At 42.8% G+C, this 24,866-nt stretch overlaps 1 protein-coding gene across 2 annotated transcripts; it reads left to right on the top strand.

The window, feature by feature from the left end:
• Nucleotides 1-1,959: 1,959 nt before the first annotated feature.
• Nucleotides 1,960-24,388, top strand: slc9a6a (solute carrier family 9 member A6a). Of its 2 annotated transcripts, none has more exons than XM_024382776.2 (16): nucleotides 1,960-2,532; nucleotides 3,148-3,347; nucleotides 4,032-4,109; nucleotides 4,222-4,298; nucleotides 4,698-4,810; nucleotides 5,107-5,212; nucleotides 7,289-7,430; nucleotides 7,875-7,980; nucleotides 8,088-8,176; nucleotides 8,298-8,411; nucleotides 8,710-8,821; nucleotides 19,241-19,394; nucleotides 19,600-19,630; nucleotides 19,748-19,842; nucleotides 20,634-20,739; nucleotides 20,989-24,388. In XM_024382776.2, the coding sequence occupies exons 1-16, from the start codon at nucleotides 2,250-2,252 to the stop codon at nucleotides 21,265-21,267; spliced, it is 2,085 nt and encodes a 694-aa protein (XP_024238544.1). In that variant the 5' UTR covers nucleotides 1,960-2,249; the 3' UTR covers nucleotides 21,268-24,388. The 2 variants fall into 2 exon arrangements, with proteins under 2 accessions (XP_024238544.1, XP_024238545.1); XM_024382777.2 differs by having other exon boundaries at nucleotides 1,962-2,532; nucleotides 19,757-19,842.
• The last annotated feature ends 478 nt before the right edge of the window (nucleotides 24,389-24,866 follow it).

Raw genomic sequence — 24,866 nt, forward strand, 5'->3', positions numbered from 1 at the left:
AGGTGATAGAATCCTCACGAAATCATATGATAAAAGCAATAACCAGCACCTAACATGTGGACACATGGGTAGACTGTAAAATGTAATGTATTTATTTTTTGCAAAGGAAGGAAAAGATAGGTGCAGTTTATTGTGCTGGAACGAAGCTTCATGGTGCGTTCAAGACAACTTAGAAACCTGGAACCTTCGAGTTAAATTTTGCGTAGAGCTTCCTATTGGTTGATTCTGATACTTTCCAAGTGGGAAAGGCTGAGCTGAATGCCGCGTTCACGTAATGTCGGGAACTCGGGGCATACGAATTAAAATTAACGTAAATTATTTGCGTAGATCTTCCTATTGGTAGATCTTCCGATTGGTTGATTCTGGCACAAGTGGGAAAGTCGGGTATCAAACTCAGCAAAAAAAGATATGTCCTCTCACTGTCAACTGCATTTATTTTCAGCACTTAACATGTGTAAATATTTGTATGAACATAAGATTCAACAACTGAGACATAAACTGAACAAGTTACACAGACATGTGACTAACAGAAATTGAATAATTTGTCCCTGAACAAAAGGGGGATCAAAAGTAACAGTCAGTATCTGGTGTGGCCACCAGCTGCATTAAGTACTGCAGTGCATCCTCTCCTCATGGACTGCACCAGATCTGCCTGTTATTTTTGTGAGATGATACCCCACTCTTCCACCAAGGCACCTGCAAGTTTCTGGACATTTCTGGGGGGAATGGCCCTAGCCCTAACCTTCCTACCCAACAGGTCCCAGACGTGCTCAATGGGATTGAGATCCGGGCTCTTCGCTGGCCATGGCAGAACACTGACATTCCTGTCTTGCAGGAAATCACACACAGAACGAGCAGTATGGCTGGTGGTATTGTCATGCTGGAGGGTCATGTCAGGATGAGCCTGTAGGAAGGGTACCACATGAGGGAGGAGGATGTCTTCCCTGTAAGGCACAGCGTTGAGATTGCCTGCAATGACAACAAGCTCAGTCCGATGATGCTATGACACACCTCCCCAGACCATGACGGACCCTCCACCTCCAAATCGATCCCGCTCCAGAGTACAGACCTCGGTGTAATGCTCATTCCTTCAACAATAAACGCGAATCCAACCATAACCTCTGGTGAGACAAAACCGTGACACGTCAGTTAAGAGCACTTTTTTGCCACTCCTGTCTGGTCCAGCGACGGTGGGTTTGTACCCATAGATGACGTTTTTGCCGGTGATGTCTGGTGAAGACCTGCCTTACAACAGGTCTACAAACCCTCAGTCCAGCCTCTCAGCCTATTGTGGACTGTCTGAGCACTGATGGAGGGATTGTGCGTTCCTGGTGTAACTCTGGCAGTTGTTGCCATTCTGCAGGTGTGATGTTCGGATGTACCGATCCTGTGCAGGTGTTGTTACACGTGTTCTGCCACTGTGAGGACGATCAGTTGTCCGTCCTGTCTCCCTGTAGCGCTGTCATAGGCGTCTCACAGTACGGACATGGCAATTTATTGCCCTGGTCACATCTGCAGTCCTCATGCCTCCTTACAGCATGCCTAAGGCACGTTCACGCAGATGAGCAGGGACCCTGGGCATCTTTCTTTTGGTGGTTTTCAGAGTCAGTAGAAACGCCTCTTTAGTGTCCTAACTTTTCATAACTGTGACCGTAATTGCCTACTGTCTGTAAGCTGTTAGTGTCTTAACAACCGTTCCACAGGTGCATGTTCATGAATTGTTTATGGTTCATTGAACAAGCATGGGAAACAGTGTTTAAACCCTTTACAATGAAGATCTGTGCAGTTATTTGAATTTTTACGAATTATATTTGAAAGACGGTCCTGAAAAAGGGATTTTTTTTTTTATTAGTTTATTTCTATAACGAGTAAGCAAGTCAAAATTGCTGCGTTTCCGTCAGGGCCTTAACGCCGCACACCTTTCTACAAGGAGTTTCCAAGTCGGAAATGTCCGAGTTCTGAGTTGTCTTTTGCCGTGTTTACGTTAGATTTGGTTTTACTTGTTTTAAAGCATATAGAGTTCGTTCCTAAATCTATATATAGTTTGGCACATTAGTCGTTTAATACGGTAACACATTTGTATCATACCAATATCCAAAAGGACTTTTACTTTGAAATAAAAACAATCACTTTTCCTTCCGGAATCATCCGTCTACTGTTGCTGTCTCCGCTTAGCTAGCTTGCATGAAATATCTTTCTAGAAACCTCGAAAAACGACGACGTACATTCTTGAAGATTGAATCATCAAAATGGGTTACAATAAATTCCGAGTCAACGCTACTCGGAAGATGTCGAAGACGTTAGCTCTGACTGTTCTAGCCTGTTTGTCGTTCTGCATCTGTGTTTGCAGGGCAGAGGATAGTGCCATGGAGAACATGGTAACAGAGAGGAAGGTTGAGGATAACCACAGACAAGACAGTGCCGACCTGCTGATTTTCATCATGCTCCTAACCCTCACGATTTTAACCATATGGTTATTCAAGCACCGTCGTTTCAGGTTTTTGCATGAAACTGGACTGGCTATGATCTATGGTGAGTATGGGTGAGAGGCCTCCATGTCAGGAGACTGCATGATGTCGTCATTACTTATCGTCATACTTAGCTTCGATGCAACCAAGAGACTTTGCAATAATGCTGGACTAGTCTCTGACTAGTCTCTGACTAGTCCAACACAATATCAAAAGTCATACTACATAAACGTCATACTGTTTATGTAGCTACTGGTCACGCACAGTATGTTTATTGACATTTACTGTAAATCTGGTAACATTGTTGTCATTCAAATAGGGATGCTGTCGAGACAACACAAGGTTCTGGCAAAAATGAGGCCAACAATGGCCATATCTCTATATTAGATCTCTGTTGTTGGTGTTTGGAATAATATTTATACCTTATCAGTTATGCTACTGTGTGCAGGTACTAAACCCATACCATGCAATGTCACACACCCAGCAAGGTCTAACTCACTTAGCAGTGTTTTTCTTTAGTTGCTCGGAACACTTCCTGCACTCCCTGAAGGCCCAGGTTATTTATTTACATTGCGCATGGTGCTGTTCCGGCATGAAGGGCAGAGAGGGCAACTGATGGATGCAATTCGGTATTTGTTAACCCAAGTTCATTCACTCTGTTCCCTCGCTCTCCCTCCAGGCGTGCTGGTTGGGGTGGTCCTGCGCTATGGTATCCACGTACCCCGTGACATTAGTAACGTCACCCTCAGTTGCCATGTCAACGCCAGCCCACCCACACTGCTCGTCAACGTCAGCGGCAAGTTCTACGAGTACACGCTGAAGGGCGAGATCAGCGCCTCTGAGATCAGTGATGTACAAGACAACGAGATGCTTCGCAAGGTAGAGTCCCAAACACGTGGTCATTATTCATTTTGAAACAGGAAATGATAGCCTGACTGACCAGAAAAGTGTCTGCTTCCACATAAGTCGTGGTTATTGTCTAAACGTGTTTTTTTTTTATCGAAGCTGCTGTTTGGGAGGCTTTGTACAACTCAGACAAATTGGTTGCCTTTCTTTACATATTTCCTTTCTATCGTTCCCTAGGCATTTTCCACACGTACTCACTGTCTAATACACAGACACATGCACACTGTGTCTAACTCGGAGGATAACATGAGGTAGCCTACAGAGCACTGTTATTCAATGCAACTACTTTTGTGGAAATGTAAACAAATAATATCAATCTTAGGATTTTTCAGAGGGTGCTGCAGGACCCTCAGCATCCCTACTTCATGTGGCTGTGTGCCAGTGGTTCCCAACCTTTTTTGGTTACTGTACCACCAATAGATTTTTTAGCACTGCTCGGAGTACCCCCTTATGTGGATTTTACCAGTAGGCCTATGGTCTCATGAGTTTTCTTAAGGTAACAACAATGATGGAAAATGGACTTTGGACCCTAGTTCGTTATTGTCACATGCATTTCTAATTGGGTTTTAACAACAAAAATCACATTTTATTATAGTCAGTGGGACACTGTACAGTGATGTAATACAACCCTTCTGAGTTTTTTTCTTCTTTTCTCAGGTGACCTTTGACCCTGAGGTGTTCTTCAACATCCTCCTGCCCCCTATCATCTTCCATGCCGGCTACAGTCTGAAGAGGGTAAGGCATGTGGTTAGTTGTTTAAAAGTTGAATCAATAGTTAAATATCACAGTGCTGATTTGTTTGTCGGTAATATTTAGGCCTAGTCCTTCACATAACTCTATCTCTCAGAGACACTTCTTCAGGAACATGGGGTCCATCCTGGCCTATGCCTTTCTGGGAACAGTCATATCATGTTTCATCATTGGGTGAGTTTCATAGCAGCTGGACTTTTATTGTCATGAATCTTGCCATGGAGGCTGAACTGAACGATTTCCGCTAGATGGGCCAGCTGCAAAGTCAAAATTAATAAAAATAAAAATGTGCATTTTGATCTTAAATTAAGGTTAGGCATTAGGGTTAGCAGTATGGTTAAGGTTAGTTAGGTTTAAAATCTGATTTTGTGGCTGTGCCAGCTCTAGTGACCACTCTGCAGAGCTGCCTCCAGGGCAAGATTCATGACAACAAATGCCAAACTGCAAGTTTACAGCCAGCTATACTGTATTATGTATGCGTTACATCTTTGTGTGTTCATACACCTTTAGTCCTTTGTGTGACCTGTCAGAGAAATGCTGAACTGAGGTAATATTATCTCTACCTCTGTGCAGGTTGCTGATGTACGGCTGTGTCACACTGATGAAGCAGGTCGGACAGCTTGACGGGGACTTTTTCTTCACAGACTGTCTGTTGTTTGGAGCCATTGTCTCTGCAACTGACCCAGGTACAGTCTCTGTTCATCTCAGTCACCTCTTTCAGACACTCAATAATGGACCACGTGGTAATGGTTGAACCGCGTGCTTCAGCAGTAATATGCCTAGTCATATATTGTTATCCGAAGGGGGTTTTCCTGATTCACAAGCTGCAAAAACTATTTGAGGCTACGGTGTCTCTAAATGAACAAACAGTACTATTGCTGCTTTTTTCTTCTAGTTTTTCAAGCGAAGGTCTGTTAAGGGAGTATGCAGCCGAACTGAAGCATGTGGAAGCCTTTACTTTACTGTGTCTCCTGTCCTGCAGTGACGGTGCTGGCCATCTTCAACGAGCTGCAGGTGGACGTGGATCTGTATGCTCTGCTGTTTGGAGAGAGCGTTCTCAATGATGCCGTAGCCGTGGTGCTGTCCTCGTGAGTCCTCCGTCTTAACCTGACACGTCTGTCTGTCTGTCTGTCTTTGACACACCCACATTGTGAAGTTTGGTATTTGTCGTTGTGAAGCTTTGGCTGACAAACCTCATCTTCAAACAGCTGTGCTTTGGACTGTTTTAGATATTTCGGGCTGGATAAAGGGGAGGTTTGTCCTAGTCTTTCTCACACACACACACACACACACATGGACATGCGCACACACACACACACACACACACGTACATGGACATGCGCACACACAAACACCCTCAACCAAATGTTCTTTGGTATTGATTATCCAGTGTGTGACCTGGTTGTACTAAACCAATAACTATTACTAATGCTGTGGAATATGTGAGATTGACCCTTTGGTAACCCTAACCAGTACCTTCCCTCTGCTTGGAACTCTGATTATTTTCAGAATTCTAATGGTTTATGGTCGGCTCAGCGTGGGGGTGCAGCACGCCCCTGGAGCCAATCAATCAGCCAATCAGTGGGTAGAGGGCGTGGCGGCGACGCGAGACACTCCCCTGAACGGGTGTGCTAGCTCAGAGTGCTTTTGCGGTGGCTTCTTTTTGCATCGTGAGAACATGCATTGCAAATGACCAGCCGTTACACCCCAGATAGCAGCTATACAAGTACAACCCTTAAACGGATAGTTCACGCCGACATCAAAAGTGTGTCAGATGTTTGCCTAACTTAAAAGCTAGAGTGCTGTGCCTATATTTCATGGCATCTGCTTTGTGGATCTTGAGGTATGCATTAGGTCAACTCTTGAGTCCTCAATTCAAAATGTAAGCCAGTTCTCGTGGTGTAGAATCCTGGTGATTTGCTGTTTGGGAGACAGGCGTTTATTACGCCCCCAATTTGCATGGTCCTGCTGCTCGGCTCTAACCCCTTTTCCCTTCCTCTCTCTGTCTTCTCGGTCAAACCGTTCTCTCACTCACTGCTTTTCTCTCAGCCATGTACGTATGCCCTGGTAATTGTTACATTTTTAAGGGAATAGTGATAACCCCCTTATTTGATAAATTTAACACAGATTTATTTTGCTGCCGCATGAGCCAGAATTGTATAACGAGGTTGGATTTATTGGAATTTGGATTGAACCATGTTATCTAGAATCACTAATTCCAAGCTTCAGCTAATCTTTCACGAGTGGTTCCCCGTATCTATGAGTTGAAAAACCCATGCCTAATACTCCCTCTGGTCTGGCTTGAATGGAAAGCTGTTGGAAGTATTTCTGCTACAGTCAGTACTGAGAGATAACTTAAGACTGGGTAGCTAGTAGTCCCATAGAACCCTCCAGTGTAGAACATTGCTGCTAAGAGAATGGTATCACTTCATATACAGGACCGTACTTACTAGCAGATGTCTATACACGAGTATGTGCACCAGTGGAGGCTGGTAGGGGGAGCTGTAGGAGGACGGACTCATTGTAATGGCTGGAATGGAGTAAATGGCACGGTATCAGACATGGAAACCGTATTCCATTCCATGTATTCCAGTCCAGCCGTTACAATGAGCCCATCCTCCTATAGCTGCTCCCACCAGCCCCCACTGATGTGCACATAATGTAGTATAATCTCATAATTTCTTAATGGGTTTCCCATGTGAAACTACGATAGTCATTGTAGATATTGACCCAGCGAGCCACTATATATTTGCATAAGGGAGTCATCTGCACTTCAAACAGACCGGGCATGCAAATGTTAGTACTAGTACTATTCAGTGCTCTTGGGTCATTAGCCTCATCAGAGTCATTTGTATAAAGGCCTCCCCTGGTCTATAGGGATACACCTGGTGCACCATACCTTAGTTCTGATATCATTGGGGACTTCTCAAGACGTTCAACCTGCTCAGGATGGAAGCACATTTTGTTAACCAGCTCTCTAGGTCAAAACGTACTAATAGTCTATGGTTCGCATTAATTTCTCATGCCCAGAAATGAAGCAGTAAAAACCGGTATTTAATTTCCCTTTCCACCCTCGTAACACTTCATCCATCCACATAGGCCGCTTGAGCTACTCTATTATTTTGCACCTTTTCTGGGATTGACTGGGTGTGTGTGTGTACCAGGTCCATCGTGTCGTACCAGCCGGAGGGGGACAACAGTCACACCTTTGAGGTGATGGCCATGTTGAAGTCCTTTGGGATGTTCCTGGGTGTCTTCAGTGGATCATTCGCCCTGGGAGTGGCCACCGGGGTCATGACGGCGCTCATATCCTTGAGTCAACTATGTACTTCCTTTGTGTGATTTGAAGGTCTAGAAATGCAAGTATTGATATTACAGTAAAAGCAAGGTTACAAACAGATGCAAATGCTTTTGTTCTTGTCTTCGAATGGATGAAGTAGATTCTTAGCCTAGCGGTTGAGCTTGTTGGGCCAGTAACCGAAAGGTCGCTGGTTTGAATTTCCGAGCCGACGAGGGAAATAATCTTATCGACGTGCCCTTGAGCTTGGCACTAATTGCTCTTGTAAGTCGTTCCGGATAAGAGCGTCTGGTAAATGGCTAATATGTAAAAGTGCTTTTGGTATTGTCAACTTGCTAGTTGCTGTATATTGACCTCAATGCTCTGGAGTCTAAGCTGTTCTTTCATTGTTTGGTGAGTTGTGTAGTGTGGTTGTTTTCATGGCACATTTTCTCCTTGACCGTTATCCTCACGTCACTAAGTTCACTAAGCTGAGGGACTTCCAGCTACTGGAGACTGCTCTCTTCTTCCTCATGTCCTGGAGCACCTTCTTAATGGCAGAGGCCTGTGGCTTCACAGGTAACCAATCATCTTACTGAACCGGTGATAGCCCCCCCCAAAGGTTATTTTTATTCATGACGCACTTTATCATGGTGTGTCTGGTTGTTGTTGTTTTGTGTCTGCAGGTGTGGTGGCAGTGCTTTTCTGCGGGATCACTCAGGCTCATTACACCTTCAACAACCTGTCCCCTGAATCACAGGACAGGACCAAACAGGTGAGGACCACGTTTACCATTGCATTTATTTACTGCGAGCTACGCTGGACAGCAATGTCATCTGCTAAATATTGACATTCCATCATGGTCCCTGAAAGGTTGTTTTTGTGTTGTCCTGTAGTTGTTTGAGCTGCTGAACTTCCTGGCAGAGAATTTCATCTTCTCCTACATGGGTCTGGCCCTGTTCACCTTCCAGAACCACATCTTCAACCCCACCTTCATTGTGGGCGCTTTTGTATCCTCGCCTATAATGCAATGAGATGATGGGAGTACAGCAGGCAACCCTAGTCTAAGAGTAGAGTAGTGTATAGGGGTTAAATTGTAAGACTGGGTGGGAATGGCATAAGCAATGACAAACTGGGCAATATTTAACTGTTATTTAACCACTAGTCATAATAGAGTAAGTAGCATTACTGGGAATCTAAGTACAGCATTTGGTTTGTAATGCTGGGAAGGCACTAGACTGAAAAGTTTTTCTCAGGAGATTGCTAGTTTCTCTACCCTCTATGGACCTCAACAACAATAACTCCCAGCTGGCAGTGTTCCTGGGCAGAGCAGCCAACATCTACCCCCTGTCCTTCCTGCTCAACCTTGGACGCAGGAACAAGATCAGCTCCAACTTCCAACACATGATGATGTTTGCAGGTACTGCATTTACACAGGCAGCCCAATTCTGATCATTTGCCCAATTTATTGTCAAAAGAGCTGTTCTAATTTGTCAAAAGACTAAGATTGGAATGTGGCCAGGCGGAGATCTGGCGCCACCATTTTCCTTTTTTAATCACTAGATTAAATAACATTGTATTTACTTGAAGAGAAAAGGTGATGATGATGATATTGCTTTCTGTCCAGTTTCTGGGTTTCAATTGATGAAATATCTGCCCCAATTTTTGTATTTATTATTACTTTAAAACATTTTTAGGGAACATTTTTTTTAAAGTGCAGAGGCTGGGATATCCTGCCACTTTTTGAACTATGTTGATTTATGAATGTGAATTCTTGTGTCCAGTGATTTTTAGGAGTCACTGTTCTGCCATTACATCCTTAGTCTTCTGAAGCTCAGTTGATAGGGAAGTGCTTGCAATGCCAGGATATTTCCATTTGATTCTATAATATTATTATAAATGTATAAAAAACAAGTCATACCAGAACGTGTTGTTGAATTGACCGCTATGTAACTGTACTAACTGATTGTCATGTGATGACGATTATTGAAGCTGTTTACAAAGTTCCCACACCAGCCACGTTATCTAACAAAAAGCTTTTTTAAGTGATATGACTTGTGGAGAGACACACACTGCTTGTCGCTTGTGCACACACATACGAACTGGGTGGTTCGAGCCCTGAATGCTGATTGGCTGTGTTAGGTTCTAAATATTCGAGTAAGAACCGGAAGGACACTGTGAAAGCTTAAACCAAGTTTATTCTTCCCAAAGGATCGAACAGCTGAATTGAGAAAAACATGTTTACAATAGTGGTGGTGTTTGTACCCCACTTTGGGAAGAGTCTCCTCCTCCTCACTAAACATTGTATCTTTATTGCTAGGCAGGAAACGAAGTGATGCGGGCAATAAACCTTTCCTTCTCCCTTAACGTGACCTCGACCCCCTTCCTCTCTAATCTATGGTTCTCTTCCCTTATCAATGTCTGCCATGTGATTGTTTCCATACTCAGTACATTCCAAGCTAATTGCACCCACCATATACCTTCCCCCTACAGATAACCATTAACCTTTGGTGTAGCCCCTCGGCTGTGGCACCCCTCAGGTCTCTAGTATAACCAATGAATAATAACATTTAAAATTCAGAAATCCAAACCCATCAGTCCCCCCCCTTTTTTTGAACATTTGACATCATACTGCTCAACATCACATCAACTTGGAAATGACTTCTAAATGGACAAACAATGACAATAACATTCACCGTGAGGTTTACAAACTCAGAGACTTATGGCCTGTGTTCTATATGATCACACGAAGCACACGCTCATTTCCATTTCTCCTAGAACACTGATGATAAACGTGTCCGCTGGAGCTGTTGACTTCTTCCATTTCAACTTTCTCCTTCTGGTTCCTAAGAGAGTGACAGCACAAGACTTGCAAAGCAAAAATAAACACAAAACGTAACAGTATTCACAGTGTGGTAAGCTATGCATAATTATATATGCATGAAAACCCAAAGTTTGATAACATGGCAATTCCCACTCTCTCTTCGCCTGACTCTATGCCTCCAGGATACTTTTCTGCTGGATTCCACAAACATGAAGGCCCTAGAGAACCTCCTCATGCTTTCACCCAGACTTCCCCTTTCCTGCCGCAGGCTCCGAGAGGTGTTCCCAAGCCATGTCATAGAGTACAATAACCCCAACATATATCCTTTCATCTGATGCATTAACCAAAAAGGCAACTCAACCCAGCTATGGTGGTTGAAGTAGCTCCCAGACCCAAACCATCTGTATGTCTACAGTGGAATCTAGTCTTTCTCTCTCTCATTAGCTCCGCTTCCTGTGTCATGGCGTCTTCAAGCTCGCCCATTATGCGGCTGGACCTCACTTCACGTGAGAACCGTGAACCCACCGAGGAGAGACATGACGATCTTTACCGCTGCAGGTGCTGTAGGGAGTACTGTGTGTAGACCAGACCAACGCTGTGCCAACACCCCCTGCCTGGTGTATATTAATGTACACGCAATCTCCAGAATTCAGCCCGTGCCCTCGGTTATCTGCTGCTCCTCATGTGCTGCTTCCATCTGGGAATATACACACTGCAATGCATTGGTCATTTCCTGACAACACAGACTCCCCTTAGCCCAGATCACTAATCTGTGACATGTATAACAGCCCCCGGTACTCCCATCGGTCTCCCAGTTACCAAGCCATGTGGCATGAGTCCTCATAAAATTCTATCCCAACAATGCTACTAAAATAACCCTTGCTACTACTGATCCTGCCCGTATACCTCAATCTCCCTCATTTGCTCCGTAGTCCAATTCTATGCTGTTTGTTACTATAGCCTCCTTTTAATTACTGTCCCTACAGCAACTGCCGTGAGTAGCTACTGCATGGAATATTTCAAGTGTTCGCTGGCTGTTATGAATAGGGAAAAGATGAATGAAGGATATCCAACCGAACAAAACTCTTTGCGTCACAGAGTTCTTGAAAGTTGACAATAGTGTCTGAAATGCCAACACTATCTCTGCTACTCACACCATGATCTGGGTATGTGTAACGTTCAGTTTAACTTCATAGTAGTCCCTATATCGTGCACAGTTAGCTCGCGGGAGAGTGAGGACAGCTCTCTCCTGTAACAATATACATAGTCTCTTATGAGCCCCACAGATCTCCACCCCAGTCACATTCCATCTCACTTAACAGCCTTATGTAAACATTATGTCTCAAACACAGATCTCATGTGTACCTCACTTCCTGCTACAGATACATTTGCACACATATATCATTCCATCTAAATCATAACACACTAGTCACTACCCCTAATGCACAACTACAGTTATAAACATACTAAAACATTCTTAAATCAATTAGTCAATGTACATCAGTCCCTCCTGGAACAATGATCACACTTGTGTTGCACGAAACCTAAAAACGTATTGGCTTGAAAAGGAAAGAGGAAAAAGTGTGTGTTCAATCATTTCACACCACCCTTGATGCGACTAAACCTGGGGAAAGAACCATCCATCCGTTACGTTCCAAGCCCATGTGATGCTGGTCTCCGTGCCCGTCTCCTTCATTTTCGTCCTTGGGTGTTAGTCTGGGTCTTGCATTATGAGCCTTGTATGCAATTAATTGTACCGTATCATCCAACAATCTATATGTGTTAATGCGATTTAACATACTAATTCTGATCACATGGTAAAAAAAAAACCGGAATGTTTGAACCAAGCTATCATCCAGTGAGTTTTCTAATAACCTCCCTGTCGGAGGACACTTAAAGATAAGGTTTCTAGAGGCTCCCTAGGCATAATACATTTGAGCAGTGCACCCACCCCTCACAGTTTGAGAACAACTCTCTCCTGCTGTATCCGAATTATAAGTAAAACATTTGATAAATTATCCACCCTAATTTATAATCACTGTCCTTAGTGCTTTACTTTGTCTATCACTCAAATTCAAGCTTCTCAACCTAGCACACATCACGGTTAGAATGTACATTTAAAAGCGGGACCTTGTTATTGCCGGTAATAACTCTTCTCATTACAACCCCCCCCTCCCCCTCCCCCTTATCCCTGTTTTCCTGTCACGAGTGGCATGGTAATGAACGATTGGTATCTCAATGCATTCTTAGTCTAGATTGTTCGCAGTGTGTAGACCTTCCTCAATTACCACCCCCTCCTCCCGGCACTTCCTCCTTCCCAATGGCACATATACAGTTGAAGGCGGAAGTTTACATACACTTAGGTTGGAGTCATTAAAACTTGTTTTTCAACCACTCCACACATTTCTTGTTAACAAACTATAGTTTTGGCAAGTCGGTTAGGACATCTACTTTGTGCATTACACAAGTTTTCCAACAATTGTTTACAGACAGATTATTTCACTTATAATTCACTGTATCACAATTCCAGTCAGTCAGAAGTTTACATACACTAAGTTGACTGTGCCTTTTAAACAGCTTGGAAAATTCCAGATAATGATGTCATGGCTTTAGAAGCTTCTGATAGGCTAATTGACATCATTTGAGTCAATTGGAGGTGTACGTGTGGATGTATTTCAAGGCCTACCTTCAAACTCAATGCCTCTTTGCTTGACATCATGGGAAAATCAAAAGAAATCAGCCAAGACCTCAAGAGAAAAAATTGTAGACCTCCACAAGTCTGGTTCATCTTTGGTAGCAATTTCCAGACGCCTGAAGGCACCACGTTCATCTGTACAAACAATAGTACGCAAGTATAAACACCATGGGACCACGCAGCCGTCATACCGCTCAGGACGGAGACGCGTTCTGTCTCCTAGAGATTAATGTACTTTGGTGCGAAAAATGCAAATCAATCCCAGAACAACGACAAAGGACTTTGTGAAGATGCTGGAGGAAACGGGTAGAAAAGTATATATCCACAGTAAAACGAGTTCTTTACGACATAACCTGAAAGGCCGCTCAGCAAGGAAGAAGCCACTGCTCAAAAACTGCCATTAAAAAAGCCAGACTACAGGTTGCAACTGCACATGGGGACAAAGATTGTACTTTTTGGAGAAATGTCCTCTGGTCTGATGAAAAAAAATTGAATAATGACTATTGTTATGTTTGGAGGATAAAGGGGGGGGATGTTTGCAAGACGAAGAACACCATCCCAACCATGAAGCACAGGGGTTGGCAGCATCATGTTGTAGGGGTGCTTTGCAGGAGGGACTGGTGCACTTCACAAAATAGATGACATCCTGAGGATGGAAAATCATGTGGATGTATTGAAGCAACATCTCAAGACATCAGTCAGGAAGTTAAAGCTTGGTCGCAAATGGGTCTTCCAAATGCACAATGACCCCAAGCATACTTCCAAAGTTGTGGCAAAATGGCTTAAGGACAACAAAGTCAAGGTATTGGAGTGGCCATCACAAAGCCCTGACCTCAATCCTCTAGACAATTTGTGGGCAGAACTGAAAAAGTGTGTGTGAGCAAGGAGGCCTACAAACCTGACTCAGTTACATCAGCTCTGTCAGGAGGTATGGGACAAAATTCCACTAACTTATTGTTGGAAGCTTGTGGAAGGCTACCCAAAACGTTTGACCCAAGTTAAACAATTTAAAGGCAATGCTACCAAATACTAATTGAGTGTATGTACACTTCTGACCCACTGGGAATGTGATGAAAGAAGTTAAAGCTGAAATAAATAATTCTCTCTATTCTGACATTTCACATTCTTAAAATAAAGTGGTGATCCTAGCTGACCTAAGACAAGGAATTGTGAAAAGCTGAGTTTAAATTGATTTGTATGTAAACTTCCGACTTCAACTGTATGTAACTCTTGCCTGTCAGATTTGATGGCCCTTGGTAATGTCCCGATTTTTTTTTTTTAAAGTAATCAGTTTTTCCCACATACACAATTCTCTCACCTGAGCCACTACCACCATTCTGTCTGGTCCATTTCTCCCACCAGTACAACAGGAGCATAAGAGAAGTTTGTATGTTATCTCACTCCACATGCGCGGTCTCAGGACTCATGGCGCACTCCGGCCGCCCATACCCAGGTTAATGGCTCGGACTCAGATTGGAGTGTTTAAAGTCACTGTCGTATTAAATGCCTTTGTTGCTCTTTCTTCAGCCAGTTAGGGCTGGTTTTGAGGTTCACACACACTGTTTGTGGTCAAATTATTCCTACCATGCATTAAGACACAATCTGACATCACCTTCCATGATAACCCCGAGAGGACAGATCAGAACAACAGTTTAGTTCAATTCCTTTCTGATTCAGGAAATCCAGACAAGCATTGACTATCACAACTATTACATTGCCAATTTCCTTATTAACATTATCTCTACGACCAATGCCAAAGAGCATAACAACATACTGTTATGGTTGAAACCATTTTCAAAATGAGTTCATACTCCCTTATTTTACTGGCGACCTCTCGGAAGAGTTACCAGGTCAGGGTGTTAGCACCCTAACCCATGGGAGAATCCCAACAATCCAGCAGACCCAATCTTGTGAAATGTTCCATCAAAACAATGTAAAGAAATTGAATCAGCAATTCACATATCACAATCCATTTCATGAAATCAGCTGGTAGTTTCCCCTTTGAACACATCATTCACATTGGGATTCAAAGTCGTGTTAAATCTAAAATAAACAAATTTGAATAACCCATCAACTTAGAATTACAACTCTTGATAACTCCATAAGGAAATAATGATATCTCATGAAGTAATGGTAAAATAGAAGAGAGACTGGTGTTTCTCATTCATTTTATAATTAAATCCCACCTGTTTTGATCCTTTCTAGTGAGATTGATCAGGCCTCACCAGAAAGTCAGGGTACAGGGCATCCAACACCATTAAATATTTCCTCTCCCCTTTCTTTCCCTGTCCTTCAGAAACCCTTTAAAACATGTCAAACATTTCCATCATTCTGCATACCAAATTGAAAAGACCCCACACAAAATAAATCCCACAGTCTCAACACCACTAATGCATATTCATAACCAGTAAATTGTGTGTGGTAAACCGTAGGTCAAAAACGCACATGAACAGGCCTTATCTGGGAACTCCGTTTATGGCCTATTCCAGTTACTTTTATACTTAACTCCTTGACGCACCCATCCCGTTAGCGGGATCATTTTCATCAACATCAGCTGAATTGCAGAGCGACAAATTCAAATTAAATTACTAAAAATATTTAATTTTCATAATCACAAGTGCAATATAGCAAAACACAGCTTAGCTTATTGTTAATCCACCCGGCGTGTCAGATTTCAATAAAGCTTTTCGGCGAAAGCATAACAAGCGTTTATTTAAGAACATCTCTCTCGGTAGACAAAATATTACAAACCGCTAGCAGCCAAGTAGATTGGTCACGAAAGTCAGAAAAGCAATAAATTAAATTGCTTACCTTTTGATCTTCGGATGTTTGCACTCACGAGACTCCCAGTTACACAATAAATGTTCATTTTGTTCCATAAAGATGATTTCTATATCCAAAATACCTCCATTTGTTTGGCGCGGTATGTTCAGAAATACACAAGCTCGAGCGGTCACGACATCGCAAACAACTTCCGAATGGTAAAGTGCGTAGAAAGATGTCAAATTTTTTATAATCAATCCTCAGGTTGTTTTTACAATATATAATCGATAATATGTCAACCGGAATGTAGCTTCTTCCATAGGCGAGAGAGAGAAAATGGCTGTTGCGCATGAAAAACTCTGCTGGCACCCAGCCATCCACTGACGCGATGGGTTCTTTCTCGCTCATTTTTCAAAAAAAAAGCCTGAAACTATGTCTAAAGACTGTTCACAGCTTGAGGAAGCCATAGGAAAAGGAATCTGGTTGATATACCTTTTAAATGGAAGCAAGGCATCCAATGGAACAGAGCTTTCAGGAAAAACAGCACTTTCTTGTTGGATTTTCCTCAGGTTTTCGCCTGCAATATCAGTTCTGTTATACTCACAAACAATATTTTGACAGTTTTGGAAACTTTAGAGTTTTCTATCCTAATCTGACAATTATATGCGTATTCTAGTTTCTGGGCCTGAGAAATAGGCAGTTTCAAATGGGTATGTTTTTTTTTTTTTGCCAAAAATGAAAATACACTCAAGAAGTTACCTGCTTTCTCCAAGACCAGTCTAAGGGAACATTCCAACGAGAGACAATGAAATCCCCTCTTCTGGAAAAGAAAGTGTACATTTTGTTAGCATTCACAATGCTACATCTTAGCGGGGTGGCAGGTAGCCTAGTGGTCAGAGCGTTGGACTAGTAACCGAAAGGTTGCAAGATTGAATCCCTGAGCTGACGAGGTAAAAATATGTTGTTCTGCCACTGAACAAGGCAGTTAACCCACGGTTCCTAGGCCGTCATTGAAAATAAGAATTTGTTCTTAACTTCTTATGGCTGAAATCACATTAATGGGATCGATATGACAACAGCCAGTGAAAGTGCAGGGCGCCAAATTCAAACAACAGAAATCTCATAATTAAAATTCCTCAAACATACAAGTATTATACACCATTTTAAAGATAAACTTGTTGTTAATCCCACCACAGTGTCCGATTTCAAAAAGGCTTTACGACAAAAGCATACCATCCGATTATGTTAGGTCAGCACCTAGTCACAGAAAAACACAGCCATTTTTCCAGCCAAAGAGAGGAGTCACAAAAAGCAGAAATAGAGAGAATTCATCACTAACCTTTGATGATCTTCATCAGATGACACTCATAGGACTTCATGTATTGTGTAACATGTATGTTTTGTTCGGTAAAGTTCATATTTATATCCAACAATCTGTTTTACATTGGCTCGCTGCGTTCAGTAGTTCCAAAACATCCAGTGATTTTTGCAGAGAGCCACATCAATTTACAGAAATTCTCATAAAATGTTGATGAAACTACAAGTATTATGCACAGAATTATAGATACAGTTCTCCTTAATATAACCGCTGTGTCAGATTTCAAAAAAACTTCAGAAAAAGCAATAATCTGAGTATGGCGCTCAGAGTCCAAATCAAGCCAAACAGATATCCGCCATGTTGGAGTCAACCGATGTCAGAATAGCATTATAAATATTCACTTACCTTTGATCTTCATCAGAATGCACTCCCAGGAATCTCAGTTCCACCATAAATGCTTGTTTTGTTTGATAATGTCCATAATTCATGTCAAAATAGCTCCTTTTGTTTGTGCGTTCAGTCCAGTAATCCACATTCATAACGTGCTTTCACTAGGAGCAGATGAAAAGTTTAAAAAAGTTCCATTACAGTTTGTAGAAACATGTCAAACGATGTTTAGAATCAATCTTTAGGATGTTTTTAACATAAATCTTCAATAATATTCCAACCGGACAATTCCTTTGTCTTCAGAAATGAAGTGGAACTTAGCTACCTTTCACGTGAGCGTGCGAGACTGATGCTGTGGCACTCTACCAGACCACTCACTCAAAGAGCTCTTATGAGCCCCTCTTTTATAGTGGAACCCTCAAACCAGTTTCTAAATACTGTTGACATCTAGTGGAAGCCGTAGGAAGTGCAACATGACCAATATCCCACTGTGTATTCGATAGGGGCTGAGTTGAAAAACTACAAACCTCAGATTTCCCACTTTCTGGTGGATTTTTTTCTCAGGGTTTTGCCTGCCATATGAGTTCTGTTATACTCAGACATCATTCAAACAGTTGTGGAAACTTCAGAGTGTTTTCTATCCAAATCTACTAATTATATGCACATTCTAGCTTTTATGGCTGAGTAGCAGGCAGCTTAATTTGGGCACACTTTTCATCCAACATTCCCAATACTGCCCCCTACCCCAAAGAAGTTAAAGAACCAACCCTACACCATATATTTACCTAGATCTCACAGAGCAAAACCTCCACTCGGGACCTATCCTTAAAGGAACCTACCCTACACCATCATGACACTCATGGATCTCACAGAGGATCACCCCTACTCGGGACCTATCCCTATGGAACCTACCCTACACCATATATTTACTACCGGTCGTTACACAATGGGCCTACTGAATAAACTCAGGCTTTCTAGGTCTGTATCCTATAATTGTTCGGTCTACAATTCTCATCTCCCCAAGATGTCAAAATGATTTGAAACGTGTTTAGGAACTGTGCCTACCTAGTTTGTTGCCAGCTCCTGCTCCACTGATCCCGACTCTCTGGTTTGACTGTAAATCGTGGTGAATCGTGCCGACAACGCCAACTGTTCTAATTATTAGAGAAAGAACTCGACGGACACTGAAAGCTTAAACCAAGTTTTATTCTTCCCAAAAAATCTAACAACTGAAACGACAAAAACATGTTTACAATAGTGGTGGTATTTGTACCCCACTTTGGGCGGAGTCTCCTCCTCGCTAAACATTATCTTTATTGCTAGGCAAACTAAGTGATACGGGCAATAAACTTTTTTCCTTCTCCCTTAACGTGACCTGATCTCGACCCCCTTCATCACAAATCCATGGCTCCCTCCCCTTATCAATGTCTGCCATGTGATTGTTTTCCATACTCAGTACATTCCAAGCATAATTGCACCCACCATATACCTTCCCCCTATAGATAACCATTAACCTTTGGTGTAGCCCCTCAGGTCTCTCTAATGATTAATAACATTTAAAGTTCAGAAATCCATACCCTTCAGCTGACAGCCGTGGTATATCGGACCATATAACACGGGTATGACAAAAACATTCCTTCTTACCGTTCTAATTACATTGGTAACCAGTTTATAATAGCAATAAGGAACCTCTGGGGTTTGTGGTATATGCCAATATACCACGGCTAAAGACTGTGTCCAGGCACTCCGCGTTGCGTCGTGCTTAAGAACAGCCCATAGCTGTGGTATATTGGCCATATACCACACCCTCTCGTGCCTTATTGCTTAAATAACCTCTCCTTGTCCTCCCTAGGGTTGCGTGGGGCGATGACTTTTGCCCTCTCCATCCGGGACACGGCTACCTACGCCCGTCAGATGATGTTCACAACCACCCTCCTCATCGTCTTCTTCACTGTATGGGTCTGTGGAGGCGGAACCACCCAGATGCTTTCCTGTCAGCACATACGGTAGGTCCACCATGGGGGTCGAAAGTCAAAGTTTGGGGTTGTTGGTGTATGTCTTTTTTTTGCCTTCAAAATGAACCTTTTGTTGTTTTGATGTTTATTGTAATTTAGGATATACACAGCACGTAGAGTTGTCTGTCCAGTTTCAGTATGATCGTCTGTGAACACTGATCTGGTAGACTCATTTGTGTTTCTGCATTTCTAACAGTGTGGGTGTAGATTCGGATGCAGATAACTCAGTGAGTATTAAGCCTATGAATATTGAGTTATTTGACTCGACTGCTGTAATCCATCTGATTTAATGTAGTGCTGTTGTTTTGAGTGGATCTCTGTATCTGTCTTTTCTGTGACTCTTGTCTCCTCAGATGAGCATGACAGAGGGATCAGAGCGGCGGAGCACCAAACACGAGAGTGCCTGGCTCTTCAGGATCTGGTACAACTTTGACCACAAGTATCCTTTGGTGTCACTCCCATCAGCACACAGCAGATGGCACTCCAGTGACATTCCTTTCAAAGCATTTTTTGTTCTCTATCCAGTTGTTCTCCATGAGTATAAAACCATGATTTTCCCTGATTGACTGACCTTCATGTCTTAAAGTAATGATGGACTGTCGTTTCTCTTTGGTTATTTTAGCTGTTCTTGCCATAATATGGACTTTGTCTTTTGCCAAATAGCCCTATCTTCTGTATACCACCCCTACCTTGTCACATCACAAGGCACACCTGTTAATTGAAATGCATTCCAGGTGACTACCTCATGAAGCTGGTTGAGAGAATGCCAAGAGTGCAAAGCTGTCATCGATGCAAAGGGTGGCTACTTTGAAGAATCTCAAATATAAAATCTGTTTTGATTTGTTTAACATATATATATATATTTTGTTGTTGTTGTGATGTATTCACTATTATTCTACAATGTAGAAAATAGTCAAATTAAAAACTCTTGAATGATTAGGTGTGTCAACTTTTGACTGGTATGGGGTATTATTTGTGGATTGATTAGGGGGGGAAACAATTTAATCAATTTTAGAGTTGTGCTGTAATGTAACAATGTGGAAAAAGTAAAGGAGTCTGAATACTTTCCAAATGCACTGTATACACTGTATACTAGCCTACAGCAGTGGAGGCTGGTGTATTCCGGTAGAGGAGTATGGTACACATATACTAAATCTCCATTACGTATTTGAGCAGTTTGTTTTGATTCTCTGTGACACAGTTGAGGCCTTGACTGTAACCCCTCTCCAGCTACCTGAAGCCCATCCTGACCCACAGCGGCCCTCCTCTCACCGTCACCATGCCTGCCTGCTGTGGACCACTGGCCAGATGCCTCACCAGCCCACAGGCCTACGAGGTCAGTCCCCACAAACCATGTGTTCCTATTAACCCGGTGACCCTGTTAGGGTGGTTATGGTAATAGCGATGACATGTAGTGTTTTCTTCTTTGTCTTAATGGGTATGAATGTACTCAATATACTCAAATGAAGAGTTGCCTGTTTCATAAAAGCTAAAGAATTAGTTCAGTTATAACAGGAGTGTTTGATCCGTTAGAGCTAGTTGTGACCTATTCTTAGATGTTCCTTTCTCACTTTCCTGCAAACAGAACGAGTGCCAGCTGAAGGACGACGATTCGGACCTCATCCTGACGGACGGGGACATCAGCCTGACCTACGGTGACATCACGGTGAGCACGGACGCCAGCGGCGCCCACATCAGCGCCGGGCCCGCAGGCACCACCTCCGCCGTCATCTCCGCCGATGACCTGGACCGCGAGCTGACGTACGGTGACCACGAGCTGGTGATGAGGGGCACCCGCCTGGTCCTGCCCATGGACGACTCCGAGCCCCCCCTCGCGGACCCCCGACACCGTATGCGGATGTGAGGCGAAAGAGAGGCCAGCTAGCCAGATGACCAATTCACTCTCCGTCCTGCTCACCTTAATCTGCAGGAATGAGATCAACTAAGATCAGCAAGAGACTGGTCTCTCTCTGTCTGTTTGTCTCTCTGACTGTGCCTGTCTGTCTTTCTCTGACTGTCTTTCTCTCTCTCTTTCCTTTTCTCTCATACCGTTCATCACCTCTTTCTCCCTCACTCTCGTTCCTCTTTGAGTTTCTCAAGTGGCTAATCCATGTCTCTACCTCCATTCTTGTTTGCTCATTTGTACTCCTGTCGCCATCACTGTAATATGAAGTATTTATTCATGTTTTCTTTTGATTTGGTTAAACCGATAGCTTTTCTCAGTTTCTCTTCTAATAGGACCACGTGGCAATCTTGTCACAGTAGCGTTGTAGAGGACTCAATACGAGTCTATGCGCATGCATTAGTCTATGTGTGGGAGGTCACAGTACAACAGCTAGTTTGTCTCTGTATCACAAGGTGTGTAATAACGGTGACATGCTAACTGTGCATGCTAAATTGTGCATCCTTTTTCTATGCGTGGGGAGTGAGAAGGTTGAGAGGCTGATTTGAGTTTGTAGCCTTGTTTTTGGGTCTGATCCTGAATGTTACTGCCTTCTCTGTGTGATCCAAGGCATGCTGACTTGATTTAATGGCTCTGCGTTGCATTTTGTTGCTATGTGAATACGGTTACAATCAAGTGCCTCAGTGACCACTGTAGTTTTATTTTCCCTTTTTTAGAAGTAATACACTCCTCCGTCCACATGGTGGCGACGTTTTCTATGGGTGACGAGCTGTCTGCGTTTGAGCCGTTGGGCTGTGGACTGTTACAATGTTAAAAGCCTGGTTGAATGACAATGGAAGGACAGTGGTTTAACCAGGCTAACAGTGTAGCCTGGCACACTGTCTTGGACTTCCCACAACGACCTTAGACTGTGACTTTGGGAGGGATTGACACCTTACTTTAGAAGCTGATGTCACTCACCACAGATGCAGAAAGAAGGGCTGTCGTTTTGAATACCAGATCCAAATCTCCCGTACGGTGAAAGCTAGTGCCATTTTCTCCTGCATTGACATTTTATGAAAAGAGTGCAGACAGCCTCAAAATACTTTGTATGTATTTTGCAACATACTATAAGTACTTTAGCTACATAACTCATTGTCACTGTAATTATACGATACTGTATGTGTAACATGGTGAATATTTGATATTAGGGACTGCAATGTTAACTATTATCAAACCTACTGTGGACTTTCTATCTGTGCTAAGCTCTTGCTTCCTACTGGCTAAGATCTATCTGGTTATTCACTGCGTTGAAGTAGTATACAGGGAACATGCTACAGTAGCTCTTGATCAAGGATCAAATTTGTCTGGAATTTACATTTTGTGGATCAACGATGTTTAATCTATTCATCATTTCTTATCCAATTCTATTTCAAATTGAATTTGCTTCATTTGGGATTGCTTATGGGAATGGCCTGAGGTATGTCCGTGTCAAAAGATTGAGGGGCTGCACTGTATATACTGGACCGCAGTTCAACTGTTAACTGCCCCGAGTTACTGGTCTATTGGCTACATGGTCCCTGATACTGTATGATGTTGTGATTAATCGCATAGTATGTAGAAATCCCTCAACTTGAATAGGCAAGTTGGGGTAACATTTCGGATTAAATGATTCAGAATAGATATTTTGAGAAGAAAACGGAATGGTTGTACAAAAGGAATTTGTGCTGATCTTTATTTGTGTAAAATAATTATACAATAGGTTTGTATTAGACTTACACTAGTCTAATGTATCCTATATGCCTCGCTGTATGGGGTTTGGCCTGATTTTATAGCTGATGTCTGGCCTCTTGAGTAGCTCTTCTAAGCTTCTTGTCTATATGGGCTCTGCCCTGTGACTGGTATGCGATCAGAGTGAGTAGCTCCTCTGAGCTGCTTGGATTCATGTGCTCTACCCTTTTGACTGTTCTGGGATCAGCGGTGGCTGTTAGTGTAGTGCAGCAGGAACTGTTGACAGGACACCTGCCTGGCAACGCACTGTTGATATGGATGGAATCAGGCACTGTGCCAGACAACACTACAGATGAGGGAGGGAGTAGGAGAGAGAATGAGGCAGGGTAGGAGCTGAGGAAAGGGAGGTAGAGATGAATAGTGTACATTTTTCCTAGACATGGCTTGGTCTTTCCCTCAGTGTTACCTCCTGCTGTGCAGGAACCTCTGACGGCACGTGTCTTTTCTCTTCGTTTTTATCAGGCATGCCTCTTGACACCACAGTGTGCAGTTAATTATTTTTTCCCCCTCTCTTTTCTGTTTGTTTCCCTCTATATATTTTTTTATTCTTGATGAAGAAGGGAAATAAGGCGAAAGCATTGAGGATGTTGCAGCGTTTGCACTTGTCTTTTGAGAATCGTTTGTTTCATTTTGCTTCGATTGTCTTGCATGTGACATTTGTCCTACTTTTGAGCTGCTTTTAACTGGCTTTGAATTACATGTTGGGTTTATAATGAAATGAAAAGGAATTCACATGAATCCAGGGAAATGTGATCCATTTATGTACAGGTTATTATGGTCTATGTTACCAAGAGAAACAAGATTGGCCTCATTCCTATTCCATGCCATTGACTGTCTTCACAGCAACAAAAAGGTCAAAAATCAGGAGTGTGTACCAGTCTACCACTGACAGATCTAATGTTGTAGGTCAAAAAAGCCCCTTGTAGGTCTACTTATATTTGCCAGTACTGTTCTTACAGTATGTGTTCCATTTTTTTATTTGAACTGTCAATGGTAACTTGTAATTAACTTGTTGACACTAGTCTGAAGTAGCTGACCAAAGGGGCTTGTTGTGCTCTGTGTTTTCAGACTGTCCACTCTGTGTTTATACTGCTACTTCGCTCTGTGTGTGCACGTGTGTGTGTGCGCATGTTGTCTACACCTATGCGTGTGTGTATGTGTGTGTCTGCTGTAATGCGTGTGTGTGCCACACTGTGCTCCCCCAGTGTTGCAGGTACTGACTGTTTACATCTCTGTAAATATTCCTCACCTGTTCCAAGTTGCGTGCAAAATATTCAATAAACAGAATCCTGTGCTTTGGATTGAACCCCTCTGTAATCGTATCCTTATTGACTTGCTGATTTCACATCAACGTTATGATGTAGACACGATCTCGTTGGCCTCTGAGAATGTAACGTTAGCTAATAGCTAACCAGATCAAGTCTCTGATGCAGACTTCTCCAGTCCAGACCTTCCCCTAAGATTTGGCTGGAATAAGAACAGAACAAAAAACCTCTTAAATCATGCCAGTCATTTATCGACCAGCCTTGGCCTTCATCCCCTTTAGTACTGTATCACAATACCCTCTAGGATGGACAGCCTGAATCTCAAACCTACTTCTCATCAGAGACTGGTCCATCCTTCACCTGGACTGCCACACAGACTGAGGTGGGGTAAGGTTTCCTCACTGGACAGATGTAGGTATAGGGAGTTGTTCAGTACTCCTCCTCTGGCTATAGGTTCAGGAGTTGTCCCTGATTTAAAACCTAGAGTCCTAGTTATTCTTTTTCTGCCTAGGTCACATCGTTAGG

The sequence above is a fragment of the Oncorhynchus tshawytscha genome, linkage group LG21 (genome assembly GCF_018296145.1).
Source record: "Oncorhynchus tshawytscha isolate Ot180627B linkage group LG21, Otsh_v2.0, whole genome shotgun sequence".
Taxonomy (NCBI): domain Eukaryota; kingdom Metazoa; phylum Chordata; class Actinopteri; order Salmoniformes; family Salmonidae; genus Oncorhynchus; species Oncorhynchus tshawytscha.

Coding starts and splice junctions, on each gene's coding strand:
- slc9a6a (XM_024382776.2), top strand. CDS start 2,250: ATGGGTTACAATAAATTCCGAGTCAACGCTACTCGGAAGATGTCGAAG. Junction 7,431..7,874: donor CCGGGGTCATGACGGCGCTC/ATATCCTTGAGT, acceptor CGTTATCCTCAC/GTCACTAAGTTCACTAAGCT. Junction 19,395..19,599: donor CTTTCCTGTCAGCACATACG/GTAGGTCCACCA, acceptor CATTTCTAACAG/TGTGGGTGTAGATTCGGATG.